We start from the raw sequence: 16,252 nt of genomic DNA on the forward strand, positions 1-16,252 counted from the left end.
AAATTTTATTATTTAACTACATAATTTAATAATATACATGATTAAAATTATTATTATATATATATATATATATATAGTAGGTGTTGAACCCCTTTGACTCTTCGTATGTTTACTTTTTTATTTTTTGAACTCCCTTTATGAAAATCGTGGCTCTCTGTCACTACAAAAAAAAAAAATAGTTATGAACATCGTCGCTAATTTCTTTCTTTAATACTCTCTCTATCTAATTTAAGTGTTTTACTTTCTTTTTTAGTCTATTCCAAAAAGAGTGTTTCTTTCTATATTAGTAAGTTTTTCAATTCCAACATTCTACATGGCAAGTTTAAGACCACAAGATTTAAAAAAAAAAAATACATAAATCTTTAATTTAAGGTCACAAGATTAATTTTTTTTTTGTTTTAAATTTCATGTCGAGTCAAATTAAGACGGAAGGAGTAGTATATATATACTCCTATATATAAAGTGAATCAAAGTACTTATAATATTTGATTTACATGACGATTTGGTTCAAGTAACCATTTGGCCTTTGGCTCTATGCATGCATGTGCTAAGGGAATAGTACGTGTCGAGCTGCAGCTTTGCATTTAATGAAATTGGACTAGACAAACCGCAGATTTTGGCAGCATCAATTCATTTACAGGTACCCAACTACCGCATCAATAAATTGAATCCTTTATTTTACCGAGTACTGTACTCGTGCAGTGCAGTAAAGGAGCCCGAATATTGTGGTTATACATTTATTCTGTTTTCTCCCCTAGTAAGGAGTGCCCTTGTTTAAATACCTAAAGATTAGATAATCATATCATCATGATTATTATGTGGATAAGAAATACTCCCTCGGTTCCAAAATAGTTGTTACTATTCAATTCTCAAAAGCCAAATAACATGAACTTTTACCATATTGAGAAGAGATGAATTGAAAATTTTAGTTCCTCTTGTATAGTTTTCGAATATCAAAACTTTAACTCTAACATATTGAATTAATCTAATATAATTTAGCTCCGAATTTAATCAAATTGACTTTCGAAAAATAAAACATGACAAATATTTTGAGACGAAAAGAGCAATTGACAAGGTATCACAGTCAAGAGTATTGTTGTCTAGTGAACTAATTGAAATAGGTGAAAATCACGAGTGATTAATAATCAAATTTTAATAGAGACAAAAAAATTATTAGATGACTTTTCTTTACTGGTTTAATTTTTGATGAACAAAGTTACCTTATTAATGTGTTGAGTGACATGTAGCATATACACAATAAAGTAATTAAGTAGCATAGGTGGAGCTATGGTCACAAGGAGGTTCAACAAAAATTATTTCTTAAAGTTATACCGTATATACAAGATTAAAATTATTATACATAATAGATGTTAAGTTCGTTTAACTTATTCGTGCATCTAATATTTATATTTTGAACACATTGATAAAACGTTTGTCTCCATCACTATACGTTAAGTTGACTGGACTTCACCGTTATAAAAATACATTAAATTACTTCGGATCTCTGAGGATTGAGGAAATGATCTCTTATGGTCACTTACAAATTAAATACAAGAAAATGGTCTCTTATGTGTAAAAGTGAAGATCTTTTATATGTAAACAATGAAAATCTCTTTAAAAATGACGTAAAACTAAAAACAAATTTATAAAGATTACAAACTCACTTCTCTAAGGACAAAGGTATCAATTTTACATTTTACAATGGAATGAGTTGTCAATACAAGTTGGGAGGGGAGTGACAGAGACACTTGAATGTACCAAATGAATGCGGTGAGCCTTAAATTTAGATTCACCCTCACCTACTATAGTAACAGTTTGCTGGTAATAGTGACGTTTCAACAAGTTCTTTCTGTCCTCCCTTCCCTTAATATGGCGAAAATAGTGCCCATGACTTGAACATGACATGACACTACCAAGATATAGGAGCCCCCCATTCCCCACAACTTAATGCACCCAAATTTTGTCCTTACTGTTGTCTCTTTTTGTTTGCTTGATTATTGGGTAATTTACACGAATGGTCTTGAAAATGGCTGATATTAAACTTTTGACCTCATTTGCCACAAGACTTGATCAATAACTTTTGATTTTTTTGACCTTGAAGGTTTGCCTATTGGTCTAGTAGGAGCCAAAAGTTCAAGAACACTCATTTCCAAGGTCATTGGGTGTAATTCCTGCAGATTTTCCTTAACACCTACCAGGATCAATAATGGACATACTCATGAACAAGTAAAAATTTTACGGAATACTTTATTTGAACACCGTTATTTAATTTGCATCAATTTCTTAATTTTCTTTTACACATTATATTTACCTACTTTGGAATAACATCATAGTGTGAGAGGTTGGCTATGGACGGTTTCAGGAGAGGTAGAGGTAGGCCAAAGAAGTATTGGGGAGAGGTGGTTAGACAGGACATGACGCAGTTTCAGCTTACCGAGGACATGACTTTAGATAGGAGGTTGTGGAGGACTCAAATTAGGATAGAAGGTTAGGAGGTAGTCTCGCTTACTTCTTTCGTCCTAATAGTTGTAGTTTGCTCATTCGTTTATCGTCATCTGATTTCTGCTTATATTGTTGGGTCTTGTACTTCGAGCATCTTATTTATTTATGTAGCTACTGTTTATCATGACTCTCTCGCTTTTGTTGCTTCTCGTTTTCATATTGTTTTGTTATGCTTGTCCTTATCTGACCTTTTGTCTTGTTCTCTCTTGAGTCGAGGGTCTTTTGGAAATAGCCTCCTCACCTTGGTAAAGTCTGCGTACACTTTACCCTCCCCAGACCCCACATTATGTGAATTTACTGGGTATGTTGTTGTTGTTGTTGTTGGAATAACATCATACATGCAATGCGGGTCATTTGCACGATTACCCTTCAAAGACACTGGTCTTTAATTTCCCCCCCTCAAATTGTTGGTCTTTAATTTTTGTCCTTCGCCTAATATCATGAGGTTTGGGGTTCGAACCCCGACTTAATAAAAAAAAACGCAAGACAGAGTTATGTAGCAAAGTTAGGCCTATTCGGGCCTAAGTTAGGCCTCAGGCGGAATTTTGAATGCAGAACTCTGCTTGCAGGCAGAGTTTTGCATGTGAGATAGAGTTTTGCATGCCTTGCGAATTCAAATCTCTGCCTTATGAAATTCCTTTTTTTTTTTTTTTTTTTTTACTGAGCTGGGGTTCGAACCCAGAACCTTGGGGTATTAGGCGAAGGACAAAAATTAAAGACCACCAATTTGAGGGCCAAAAATTAAAGACCATTGCTATTGAACGGCAATCCGCACAAAAAAATGTAACGGAAATGATGGTATCATTGCACTTCGGCCCATCAACAGACAACAGCATTCGGCCCGGGCTATCGAATGGGCTCAATTCTACTTTCCATCCCACGTTAGCAACAAAATGGCCCATATTTGCGATTGGGCCACAGCCCACATGATCCAATGGGTGCGTTTGGAGAGCCCTCAAAGTGGTGATGTGAAAATGACGTTAATAATCTCACACCATTAGCTTCATACCCAGTGTTAATACTAAATTACATCGATTCCTTATTATGGTTAAGTAATAAAAAAAGTTAAGTTTTGCATAGCATATTCTTAACTATGTAAACATTGAATGTGACTTTACTTGTTTGAGCTTGATCACATTGTTTGTACCCAACTCGAATAAACAAAATATAACTGCAAGCGCAATAAGTTGGCAGTGAATTAAAACTAACCAATTCATGATGAATCCTCGTATTACGGATATCGATCTAAAATGAATTTTATTGGAAAAATATACTTATTGAGAATTTGTATAATTAACTCAAACTTGTTTGGAATTGAGACACAATTATAAGTGAACATGGAATGCTTATAATTCTCTACCCCCACCCCCACCCCCACAAACAATGCATACTTTAGAAATTTACATTGCTATCATCATTTTACACACGTTTTTCATGTAACAAAAATTGTGTATATCCACAAAGTTGTCCACCAAACTATGTTAGTGGAACTCCATATCGATGGACCCAATAAAATGATATACTAATCAAGTTCCTTGAAGCTTATCTTCAACATAATTATTGGCATCAGATTTTAATAAGAGAAATGAACTTTATAAATGACAAAGAAACCATGATTTATAATTATGTCAAAATAGGAGGAGCCACTTTAATTAGCACTATCATCATTTAATAGAAGCAAAAAATAGGTATATCTAGCTTAGAATTAAGAACATGGTAGCTCACTACTAGAGTTAATGTTTTGCATAGTATAAAAATATGAAACATAATTAGAGTATTTGACTTTTTGTCATCAACAAATGCACTTTAATTATAACGATAAAGTGGAGGTGTTGACCAAATACATAACATATGATCGATAAGTGAATATTAGCTCAATGTGGAACATTTTAAGTATCTAGATTCTAGAACATGAATAATAACATGAAAATTCGTTATTGAATAATCAAGAATTATAATGGTACTAAAGTCAAAAAAATCAAGATCATATAAGAACATGACAAATTGACAATAGCTTATTCAATTAAGGCAAGATATTCTAGTAAGAGACAATTATCAAATTTGCCACGTACTATTCAAAATTGAATAATTTTGATTTGACGATAGCTTATTCAATTAAGGCAAGATACTCTAGTAAGAGAAAATTATCAAATTTGCCACGTACTATTCAAAATTGAATAGTTTTCTCATCTATTTAACTTTTAGTATAATATTCGCTCCGTCATCAAGAGATAATTTTGATTTTTAATTTCTAACGAAGCTCCAATTTAAAGATAATTATAAATTATATTAAGAAATCGAGAGATAAGTTTTAACTTTTATATTGAAAAAAATGAAAACGTAAAGACAATTTATTTCACACTGGAGGGCAAATATAAATCTATTTGCTATCAACCACAAATGTATAGTGTAATCAAAGTTCACTAATTTGGCCAGTGACGGAACCGGAAATTTCACTAAGGAGTTTCAAAATATGATGAAATAAATACATGAAGAAGCGAAAAATATTCAACATCCACAATATATACATAAAGAATAATTTTAATCATATAGAGTAATTTTTCGCCGAAAGAGGTTCGAATAGTTCCAGCTAGCTCCGCCCCGAGTTCGGCAAACTTAAATTTGCACAATTTAAGACTCACTTAAGAGAAAAACACTCCAAAATTTATACTTTTTCATTTTCAAAACTCGAACACAAAATACGAATACGTGGTGGGTGATGCGCAAATCTTGAAAATTATGTATCTTCCACTCAAATCCCACCCACATGACACCTACAAATTTTGTACTTTAAAAAAACAGCTGAAAAAATTCTAACTGTACCCCACGTTTCCCCACACCCCGCCCCCCCAAACCACCCCCCAAATAAAAGTTCCTTCCTGTCCCTCCACTTCCATTAATTTTCATATTTTTCCTCAAAGATCAGTTTTTTTTTTTTTTTTTGTTGATCTTAAAAAAAGTTTCCATTTTTGTATTATAATCAGCATAACTATTTTGTGCTTTGTCCCTTTTGATTTGTTTGTCTTGTTTCAGCTTAAGAAGAAGACAGAAACTTTTGTCTTTTTGGTTAGCAGAATCTAAGGTTAGTATCTCTTACTTTCCTTTTTTGGTTTTCTTGGTATTTACATCATGTCTTATTTGCAAAGATTGAATCTTTTTGAGATTTTGGATATTTATAGGTATGACTAGATGTCCATATTTAGCTTTTTTTCATTGGTAGTGTTGATGAAACATAGGAAAAAAGATAGAGAATTTGGAATCTGTCAACTTTTACCCTCAAAGAAATAGAAAAAAGATGAAAATAGAAATAGGAGTGTTTTTTTTGCTTTTGTATCAATGATTAACTAATGAAAGAGAAATCTTGATATGGGGTTGTTTCAAGATTCAATTTTTATTCAGCTTCATCAGATGAAAAAGGAATATATAATATGAACTGAACCTTGGAACTTATATTTTACAACATAGCTTAGTTACCTCTTTTTTCATGTCATTAACCATCAATGTTTTACTATTTTGCATATGTCATGATGCTCATGGACAGCTTATCTCTAATTGGGGTTTTTTTTTTTTTTATTTAACGAGATTTTATTCCGAAGATATGATCTTGGAGCTCGCTTACACTATATATATCATCAGTGGGAATCAGTGGCGTTGCCAAAACAATCGAAAAATTATGTTGTGTATATAGAGAAGTATACTATGTGTATATATAGGTCGAAAATTACTTGATATATAAATCTTGAACATCCTACGCAATTCTGGTGGGAGTTTGATTGTTTTGTATGAATTGAGAAAGTAATATGCAATTCCCTGGTCTAACTTATCAAGATTTCTGCATAAAACGGTTTTGGTTATTTGTATCGGTTGCTCAACAGTTACGTGTTGGCATACCATGTTTGCTGAAATGTATATATTGATTGATCAATCATTTATGTCTCAACCCAAAGTAATTTGGATTAGCTATATAAATAAAGTGTTTATATGATTTTCTGCTTGTAGGCTTAATGCTACTCGTATCTTTTTTCCTTATTTCTTTGATTCTTACATGTAGTAAAACATCTTTAAACCTTAATTGCTTTATAGATTGGAGCAAATTGGAGTAGAAGTTCAGCTCTCCCACTTTTCTACTTATAATGGGAGGTGTATTTGGTAAGAATGAATCTCCCCCGAGTCCGAGGGTTTCTGTCCCAGAGACAAAGCTCGAGGCCAAAATATCTGAAGCGATGAAACGGAGAGAAACTGAAGGAAGTTCCATAAAATCATTTGATAGCATAGTCCTAAAATTTCCCAAAATTGACGAGAACCTGCGAAAATGCAAGGTTATATTCCAGGAATTTGGTAGGTTGGCTCTGCATATCCGTTGTCCAATTTTTATTCATATCATTTTGGTACTCCCTCCGTCCCGATTTATGTGATGGTATTTGACTAGCCACAGAGTTTAAGAATGAAAGGAAGACTTTTGAAATTTGTGGTCTAAAACAAGCCATAGATATTTGTGAGTTTTTAGCTAAAATTGTCCCTTTTTTATGGGAGTAGGTCTATTTTGGTCCTTCAAATAGAACCGTCAACATCTTTAGTCCCTTTAGTTTGCTAGAGTGGAGAACCTTTGGTCCAACAAATAGGATGGACATAAAAATTAATGGTGGCTACCAAAAAGAACTACTAAAAGTCGGTCGGTTTCTTTCAGTCGATTTTTGCCGTGTTTTTTGGTATTCACCATTAGTTTTTAAGTCCATTCTGTTAGTTGGACCAAAGGTGCTCCACTTATCTTGATAAAAAAATAAGGGACAATTTTAGCTAAACTGGGAAGTTTAAAGTTAAATTGTTACTAAATATAGAAAATTATCATTCTTTTGGGACTGACTAAACATGAAAGAGTGTCAGATAAATTGGGACGGAGGGAGTAGCATTTATTGTAAAAGCATATTCAAGGCTGAAGTCTGGTTTCTTCATAAAAGGGCGTTTATATCTACAATTTTCTTTCTTGTCTAAAGGAAAAAGAATGTATAACCTTAAGAACCTGAGAAGAATTCTGTTTTTGTTTGTAGATGAAGACAGTAATGGAGCAATAGACCCACAGGAGTTGAAACACGCTTTCAATAAGCTTGAGATTAATTTTACTGATGAAGAAATCAGTGATCTATTTGAAGCGTGTGATATTAATGAAGATATGGGAATAGAGTTCAGCGAATTCGTCGTCCTTCTTTGTCTTGTCTATCTTTTGAAGGACGATCCTTCTGCTCTGCATGCCGTATCCAGCTCAAACTTTTTCTTTTTAATTTATTTTCTTCTCCTTTATCAACTATCCCTTGATACTATGAATTTATTTTCAATGTTATGATGTTTGCAAAAAATTTGAAGTTTTTGGTAGTTCACCTTGCTTTGAAAAGATTATATATGTCTCTTACTTTTATGTAGTTGCATGAAAGTTCATAATTTAATTAATGCTTTTCAAGAAAGTTCAGGAAAAATTCAATATTTTTTTTCAGATGGATGATTACTTTCAAGTGACAAGGTGCTTTTCAAAGATTAAGGGCCTGTGGACATTATTTTTTCTCCTTTTTTTTTTAAAAAAAAAAAAAAACAAAAAATCAAACCTTGTTTGCCTATGCATTTGAATGATTTTTTGGTTGGACATCTTTTCATGTAAAATGCATGTCCAAACACAAGTTCAACTTTCAGATACCATTTCTCAATTCAACTCCAGATACTACGTTTGTTTTTTCAAATATCACTCGATTTATGTCCAAACATATACTAATTATCTGCTTACATGTTCTCCTGGAGATGCATACCATATTCTTAGCATTCTGTAGCCCTTCACGAGGAACTGCGTTTTTGTATCGGTCAGACCCCACCCCCACCACTGCACCTGCAAAGTTGTTTATTCCTTGACCAGATAAAGAAATCGCGTATGGGACTACCAAATCTGGAGGTCACATTTGAAACACTTGTCGATGCTTTTGTGTTTTTGGACAAGAACAAGGACGGTTATGTAAGCCGGAATGAGATGGTTCAAGCAATTAATGAAACTACATCAGGAGAAAGGTCTTCTGGTCGAATAGCAATGAGAAGATTTGGTAAGTTCTCTCTCTCTCTCTCTCTCTCTATTGTTGTAAGTGTGTGACCATCTCATCTAAAAGTTAAAGTAGTTAGAGAGAGCGCACTGTAATTTACTTAATTATATTTCAAACACGCCCCTCATGTATGTTTTATGAGCCAAGTATGTAGAAATTCTTTTTTAAATTACGTGGCAATGAGATCGAACCTAGGACCTCTGTCTACTCTGGTACCATATTGAAGTGTGAGCTTTTAGATGAAATGGTCACACACTTCAACATATGTGTGTGTATTTCTCTCATATACATTGGTAGAAACTCGCGTTTTTAAATAAGTGGCGGTCTCATGTATTAATTTGATCACAAGTGACATGAAAGTAAAGCTTGAGAATGCAGTTTCAAAGAAGCTACAGTCATTGATGAATGCTGAACTAATGTTTTTTCTTTTCTCTAAATACTTTTCTGCTGAGGACTTGGTTTTCAAAGAGTTCTTGCCGCTATGTACTGCTTGTTTAATTTCATACTAGGAAATGCAGTCTGTGCTTTATCTTATGTACAGTATGTCATAATAGGAAGATGTACTGAGTGCTCTGAAATTATAAGTGAGGTAGTCTTTATTGTAGAAAAGACAAGTCACTTTTGCTTGTTGTAGCAAGTTATTTGTCTTATTTTCTAGATTATAAATCCCACATTTTAAGGAGGCTTACCTGGAGATATACTTTGGGTAACCCAATAGTATAAATAATTTCTTAAACTAACGGTGTGTATAACTTAAACTCCTTAATTTCTAGTGGGCTGATTACTAAGCTTGTGATCAAACAGAACTTGTTCAACACTACTTTGTCACAATGAAATGCTCGGAATGTAGAACCAAACCATCTTTTCTTGTGCCTTGCTTGCAATTTGATTAGTTAATCTATGAACGTAGAAATACGATATTTGGGCTTCGAGGAACTTGATGAGAAAAATACCAATCTATATAGTCTGTCAGACTCGATTACTTGTTTATGCGAGCTATACTAGGTAGTTACTAACAGACTTAAGTATTTGTTTGTCTGAATTTCTTGTGCCGTGCATGCAATTTATTTAATCAATATATGGATATTGAAACACGATATTTGGCTCAGAGGAACTTGATGAGAAAACTACCAAGCAATAGTCTACAAGACTCAATCACTTATTTGTTCTATGCATTTACTCATTTATTTCTGTCTGTAAAGATCCGTCTCTCTGTTTTGCAGAAGAAATGGACTGGGACAAAAATGGAATGGTGAACTTCAAAGAGTTTCTTTTTGCCTTTACTCATTGGGTGGGAATTGAGGATAACGAGGATGAAGAGGGAGAAGAGTAAGAATTTCCACAAAACTTATATATACGATGAGCAAGAATGAAGCTTCTCAATGACCACGAACCCAAAGTTCCCTTGCCTTTTTCCAATAAACAAGTTGTAGCAGCCGGGCGTGTTGATACTTCTTACGATGATCACTCGTGTAAATGAAGTCTCTACTACCTAGTTCTAGTTTGCGAATAGTGCTAGATATGTGTTGCAGTGAAGCAGCTTTAAATTCCATTTAACCTTTTTGTATCATTAAGTTTTTTGATTGAACGTGACAGAATGCATGATATTGTAGAATTTTGAGTTATGCTTTCAGGCATTTGTGTACGTCATGCCTCGTTTGATCGTTTGTTTGTGATAAAACATTCCAATTTTGATGTCCATATATCTGATGAAGTCTAAGAAAAAAAAAACCGTCGCCATCTGTTTCATTTTATGTGGCTGGTGTTTAACAGAGACGAAGTCTAAGAAAAAAAAGATTTGTTACGCACCGAAAGGTAGTACCCTTAGTGCTAAATATAAAAAATATGTCGATGTCATTCATTTCAAGACAAACTCGAGGAAGAGTGTCATATCAACTGCAACAACGCGTAATAGAGTAGTAAAATATTGGGTTGATCTTTGTTACAACCATTCAAGAATGACATTCATTTAAGATTCTCTCTTTATTACTTCATTTTTCTTTTTTTGTTCACTTGATAACAATGACATTCTTGCCTTCTAGCTAGCCTACTAACTCAACACACTATTACAATAACTTTTTTATAATGACGGTGGTGTCCAGGCCAGCTTGCACGGACCTTGACTAATTCCACGGAACACCTGCTGCCTCCAACTAGCACAAATACGAATAACTTTGTCCACGCTATTACACTATTGATTCTTCAAACCATTGGATTCATCAGATCATCTGATGAAATGTCCCACAGAACACAATCAGAATTGAACATACTTGTTGTTGATCCATTTCTTGTTACTACTATTTCTTTTCCACTATCCTCACAATTCTCATTGCTAATTTTCTTGTTTATTTGTCGTAATTCTCCCCCTGCAGTGCATGTACTTCCACTACACAAACTCTGGTTCCATGGTGAACCCTCTTCATCATTAAGCAAATTAGCAAAATTATAGTTATTAAATCCTCCATTATCATGAAAATGACTTGAATTTACTCCTCCATTAGTGTCCCACTTCTTATCACTTTCCTTAATAGCCCTTGATAATCCATACTTAATTTTCTCAATTGTGTCATCTTTGTAATGAATATTCTCCTCATGCTTCACATGACTTGTACTTGGTGCCTTACTTGGAGTACTTTCCATATTTGCAAATTGTTGATGAAACTGAAAACCAATTCTTTTTTTGGTCAAAAGATGAAGCATTTCATCTTTGAAACAACCAAGTGCTGCTTCAGCTAAATGAGGGACTTGTGGTGGAGATAATGTTGTGGCTATTTCACTAATTAAGTGAGAAAAGGGCTTGTGAGTTACTGGATCAATTCCCATACCAGATAGTTTCTTTTTTAGCTTTGTGTTCCAATGGTTCTTGACATCATTGTCTGTTCTGCCAGGTAGTTGAGCAGCAATCACAGACCATCTGTTAAGAAATTTACACACACAACAATATTGAGTGACCAATTAATTTTAGGTTTTGACAAATATGTAGGATTCAGTTGTACTACTCATACTGGAAGGCACAAAGCTAAAATTAGAAGAAATTTGGAGACAATGGGTAATTGGAAATATAGGTCCTTGATGTATAATCAAGCAAATATCAATCAATATGATCAGTGGCGGAGGCAGAAATTCTGACAAGAAAATTCAAAATGATGTAACAGTGTTGCAACTAGTTAAGATGGGGCCTAAAGCAATTTGGAAACTATATTTGCCACTACAATTCAAGCATATTTTTGTCGGGGGGACTCAAAATTTTATAGGTACGATTGTTTTTTTTTTCCACTCGATTTGCACAGTCTGATCTTTAGACGGGGATCCAATTGGGGCCCCTCCATCAAACTTAGCTCCGCCATTGATTACACCTCATTATGATTGAAAGAAGGGTACTAATCTTGGAGCGACAATAGTTTCTCCGTGTGACCAGGAGGCCACAAGATCAAGTTGCGAAAACAATCTCTTACAGAAATGCGAGGTAAAGTTGTACACAATAGACCTAATATGGCTATGTCCTTCCCAAAACACTACACATAGCAAGAGCTTAATACACCATGCTGTAGAAAGAACTTGTTTTCTAATATGAGGCAAAAGTAATGGATTTTTAAATTTTACCTATTGCCAAGAACAGAGTGAAGTGTGACAATGGTCTGCTCTTCTGCCTCTGAAAACTGGCCATGTTTGAGATCTGGCCTAAGGTAATTTGTCCATCTCAATCTGCAACTCTTTCCACATCTCTGTAGACCTGTAAATAATAAGAGAAATAAAAATTTAAGCCTTATATCTATGTGTAATTTGCAGTATACATATATTCTTCTACCAATTATGAGCCACCAAAGATTGCGGTGAATCGTGGAGTAGTAAGTATTCTTCCAATCTATATATAATATAAAGTTAGGCATAGACAAGGTGATATGGCACCTCTCTATGACCTCCATTCTTATTTATCCTTTTTCTCCTTTTTTTGCCTTATTTTTCAAATTTTCCACTAAGTTATATGTTCTAATTATCAATCTCATGTTAATACGTACACTACTTTGTTACTATTAAATTCAAATAATGAAGATTTTAATTGCAGCTTCATAATGAATAAGGAAAGGGAAAGACACCAGTTCAAAATACATCAAACAATTCAAATGACGAATGTGATATTTCCGTTACATATCATTGAATCAATACTAATTTTGATTTTTCAGTTACTAAACTTCTTGGATAAATCAACTCTCAGTCTCACCCACACGGTCACACCTATCTAAAGGTTTCACCTTCCGTGAAGGAATTTAGTTTTCCAAGCTATGCATTATCTACATATAGTAGTAATCCGGCCAGTCTATATTAACTGAGTGTCAGACACGTTGTTGTTGTTTTTTTTTTTTTTTTAAGAGTTTGTATCATACACGCCTAACATTGGAAGTATGGAGAAATCCCTTCTTATTTTTTGCAGATCAGGGAGGCTGATAGTGAACTGTTTGAAGCAAATCATAGAGGATCTAAGTTGGAGAGGAGGAAAGACGTGATTGATCTATAAAAAAAAAAGGTGGGAGCAGAAAGCCAGGTGCAATGTGCTATTCTTTCCTTTTTTTTTTTTTTTATGCTTTGATTTCTAGGTTGGCACCTAATTAGCATTCTTCTGCAGGCTCTTTTCTTCAATATTTGCTCCGGGCCTAAATTAGATTCACACAGCCGCTTTAAATACAAAATATTTTAGAGGCTATAGCTGCATGCAGGCAGAGTTTAACTTCAGTTCGGATGAACTTTCTTTATCAAATTATTTGTTTTTGAAGTTGCCAATTAATCATATATTTTCTGGAAATTCAACTTATGCAAATAGATTTTCAGATTTCATAGATCAGTTAAAAATCACAACTCCTCCTCCATGATGCAATTATTCCAATTAAAAGTATGGAGTCAATGTGTTTTTTTATCTAATCACTTGACTTCAATACATTGTTAATTTGCCATCTATTTGCTGCATCACAATTCCATAATTTTTTTCCCTTTAGAAATGGTTGTGTTGCTGTGAAAACGAAGGCAATAACATGTGCTGAGGCTCGGACAAAGTCCTTCCAGCTCAATGTTTGTTTTGATCGTTAAGAAGTGATTCACCTTTTATAATTCAATTTCATAAATAAATTTGAAAGTTAAATGTGCACAAAAAATTCATGCCCACCAAGATAATAGTCTGCTCATACAAATGTTACATGGACATGAATGATCATTTGATTCCAGTAATAAGAATGTATGTAAGTTATAACTCGCAATACTTTCACGGGCTACAGAAATGAAAGTAAAAAGAGGAAATGAGTTCTGCAGTGCAATGTATCCGTTCTTGATAGTCAGACCAAAAAACAACTTGTAACATGTATGACACCTGAAGTGCTGAAATTACATCAATAGATTTCATCGGAAATATATATTTGTTGTTTAATTAATTTACAAAATTAAATATTATATGCATATACAGAAGGTTTTTAAATATCTTTTCTATTCAGCTAGATTATGAGAAGATCATTTCGTGAATTCATACTATTAATTGCGACCATGCGAAGCACGGCTAAATTTACTAGTCTTAATAAAAAAAATCGGTGTGAACAATAACGTAGCTACATATAGAGTGAAAGGTGATCATTGACCACCCTTCATATGAAAATTGTATTGTGTATATAGAAAATCACACTGTGTATGTAGATCACAAATCATTTTTGTATGGATATATTAAATCTTGGCGAATTCATGATTTCGACACTGGGTGTGAGCCTTTGATAGGGAGCGTTTTAATCCCTAATTGGGACTTCTCCGCCATATCTCAAAACGAATACTGAGCACTATGTGAGAAAACGAAAAAAGTATTAATGAGAAAATATAAGTATAAACCATGTGTATATGTGCAATTGCACTATCAAAGGTTGTCACAGAGTATGGAGTAGTAAGTACTCATACATCCTTAATTAGAGGCCGGGGTGCAAGCCCCTGGGAGTGCAATCGTTTTTGGTAAGGAACATTTTACTTCCCAAAGTGAATCTTCCGGGCGCGAATCCGGATTAATCGAATAGTAAACAGATACCGGACGCAGGACGAAAAAAATAAAAAAGGATTAATGAGACAAACCAGCATGTTTAGGAATGAGACGCCAATTACGAGTTCCATGTTGAGCAATGTATGATGAAAGCTTGTGATCTTCCTCTGGAGTCCATTGCCCCCTCTTCACATTGTCCTTTTCACAACATGGAATTCTTCCCATCTTTACAAAAAAGGTTGTAAAAATTTGCAAGTAAAAAATTTCTGTTAAAATGGTAAAAAGATGAATAGTTTGTTTTACTTTCTTTAGTGATTTTTATAAAAAATAGAAGAAATGTATATATAGAGTGTTAATGTTATGTCAATAAAGCATCAAAGGTGCATGACATGATTAAAGAATTCAACGCTGTTGAGCGTGTGAGACATTGGCCGGTAGCTCACCCACAATACGCCCGGTCAACTCTCTCTCTCTCTCTCACTATGTCTTTGTGTGCATGCATGGGGTTGACTACTCATAGTGACGGAATAAGAATTTTCACTACGAAAAATCAAAATATAAAAAAAGTAAATTATTAAAGAAGTCAAGGAGATTCAACATATAGTGTATATATACATATCTTCTGCTTTAGTTTTCTTGTTCCCACTTTACTTGAGCCGAAGGTTTATCGAAGCCGAAGGTTTATCGGAAACAGCCCCTCTACCCTACTAAGGTAGAGGTAAGGTCTGTGTATTTACCCTCCCAGACCCCACTTATGGGATTGCACTGGGTATGCTGCTGCTGTTGTTGTTGTTGTTATATACATATTTGTTTTTTTACTTATCTATACAAGATAATTGTCTAGTTAAAGACTGTTAATTGGACAAGGGTGGCCTCATCACTGATTGTTCGGGTCAATCAACGACGGAATCAGAAATTCTATTAAGATTTTTTCTTTTTTCAAAATGTAAAAACACCATAAGTAAGATTCAAATATATATGATCTAAAGTAATTCTTGAACCATTTTTGTCACTGCACTTAACATGAGCAGAGCTAAGCAGAGAGAAGGGGTTCATCAATTGAATCCACTTTGTTGGAAAATTATATTCTCCAAATAGAATAAAAATGATTTTCTTTTGTTCATATATAAACTATGAAATGAAGACTCTTGTGTAGTGATAAAAGGGTAGAAAACTTTTTTGGGTCATGAGTTCAGATACCAAATGTAATATATGTTCCAGTAGTATATTATCTTTGAATTCCTTTATATAAATTTCTAGTTTTTACACTGACACTTAAAGCTTTTTCTATGTCGATATGGAAATTCAAAAGTATATATATAAAATATGTTTATATTTTTTTTGAGGGTATAATATTTAGACGACGACCTCGTTCATTACACTTATTAGCTCCCTCAATGTTGACAATTATGCATTAAATTTGGGTGGCATTTTTTTTTTTTGCACGCCCCTTAAAAAAATATTAACTAAAAGGGTAATATGACTAAATTGTCTTTATTTATTCTTTGATTTCAATTTAATATTATTCTATTTTTCACCATATTAATCTCTCTCCATATTAATTGAGTAAGGGTAAAGGTGGAAACTAATACTTAATTATATCTTAATTTTAAAAAAGGATCATTTATTTTCGTGAGAACGACAAGTAAAATGAATCGGAGGGAGGGAG

At 33.7% G+C, this 16,252-nt stretch overlaps 2 protein-coding genes across 2 annotated transcripts; one reads left to right on the plus strand and one right to left on the minus strand.

The window, feature by feature from the left end:
* The first annotated feature begins 5,401 nt into the window (after positions 1 to 5,401).
* LOC132627691 (probable calcium-binding protein CML21) lies at positions 5,402 to 10,224 on the plus strand. Its single transcript, XM_060343193.1, has 5 exons — positions 5,402 to 5,584; positions 6,586 to 6,840; positions 7,551 to 7,753; positions 8,408 to 8,582; positions 9,803 to 10,224. Exons 2-5 carry the CDS (start codon positions 6,636 to 6,638, stop codon positions 9,910 to 9,912), a joined length of 693 nt encoding a protein of 230 aa, XP_060199176.1. The 5' UTR covers positions 5,402 to 5,584; positions 6,586 to 6,635; the 3' UTR covers positions 9,913 to 10,224.
* Positions 10,225 to 10,359: 135 nt separating this feature from the next.
* LOC132627690 (transcription factor MYB80) lies at positions 10,360 to 14,873 on the minus strand. The gene is made up of 3 exons (XM_060343177.1): positions 14,676 to 14,873; positions 12,183 to 12,312; positions 10,360 to 11,493 (listed from the first exon to the last, which is right to left on the minus strand). The coding sequence occupies exons 1-3, from the start codon at positions 14,806 to 14,808 to the stop codon at positions 10,782 to 10,784; spliced, it is 975 nt and encodes a 324-aa protein (XP_060199160.1). The 5' UTR covers positions 14,809 to 14,873; the 3' UTR covers positions 10,360 to 10,781.
* Positions 14,874 to 16,252: the final 1,379 nt, after the last annotated feature.

This window comes from Lycium barbarum, chromosome 1, assembly GCF_019175385.1.
Source record: "Lycium barbarum isolate Lr01 chromosome 1, ASM1917538v2, whole genome shotgun sequence".
Taxonomy (NCBI): Eukaryota; Viridiplantae; Streptophyta; class Magnoliopsida; order Solanales; family Solanaceae; genus Lycium; species Lycium barbarum.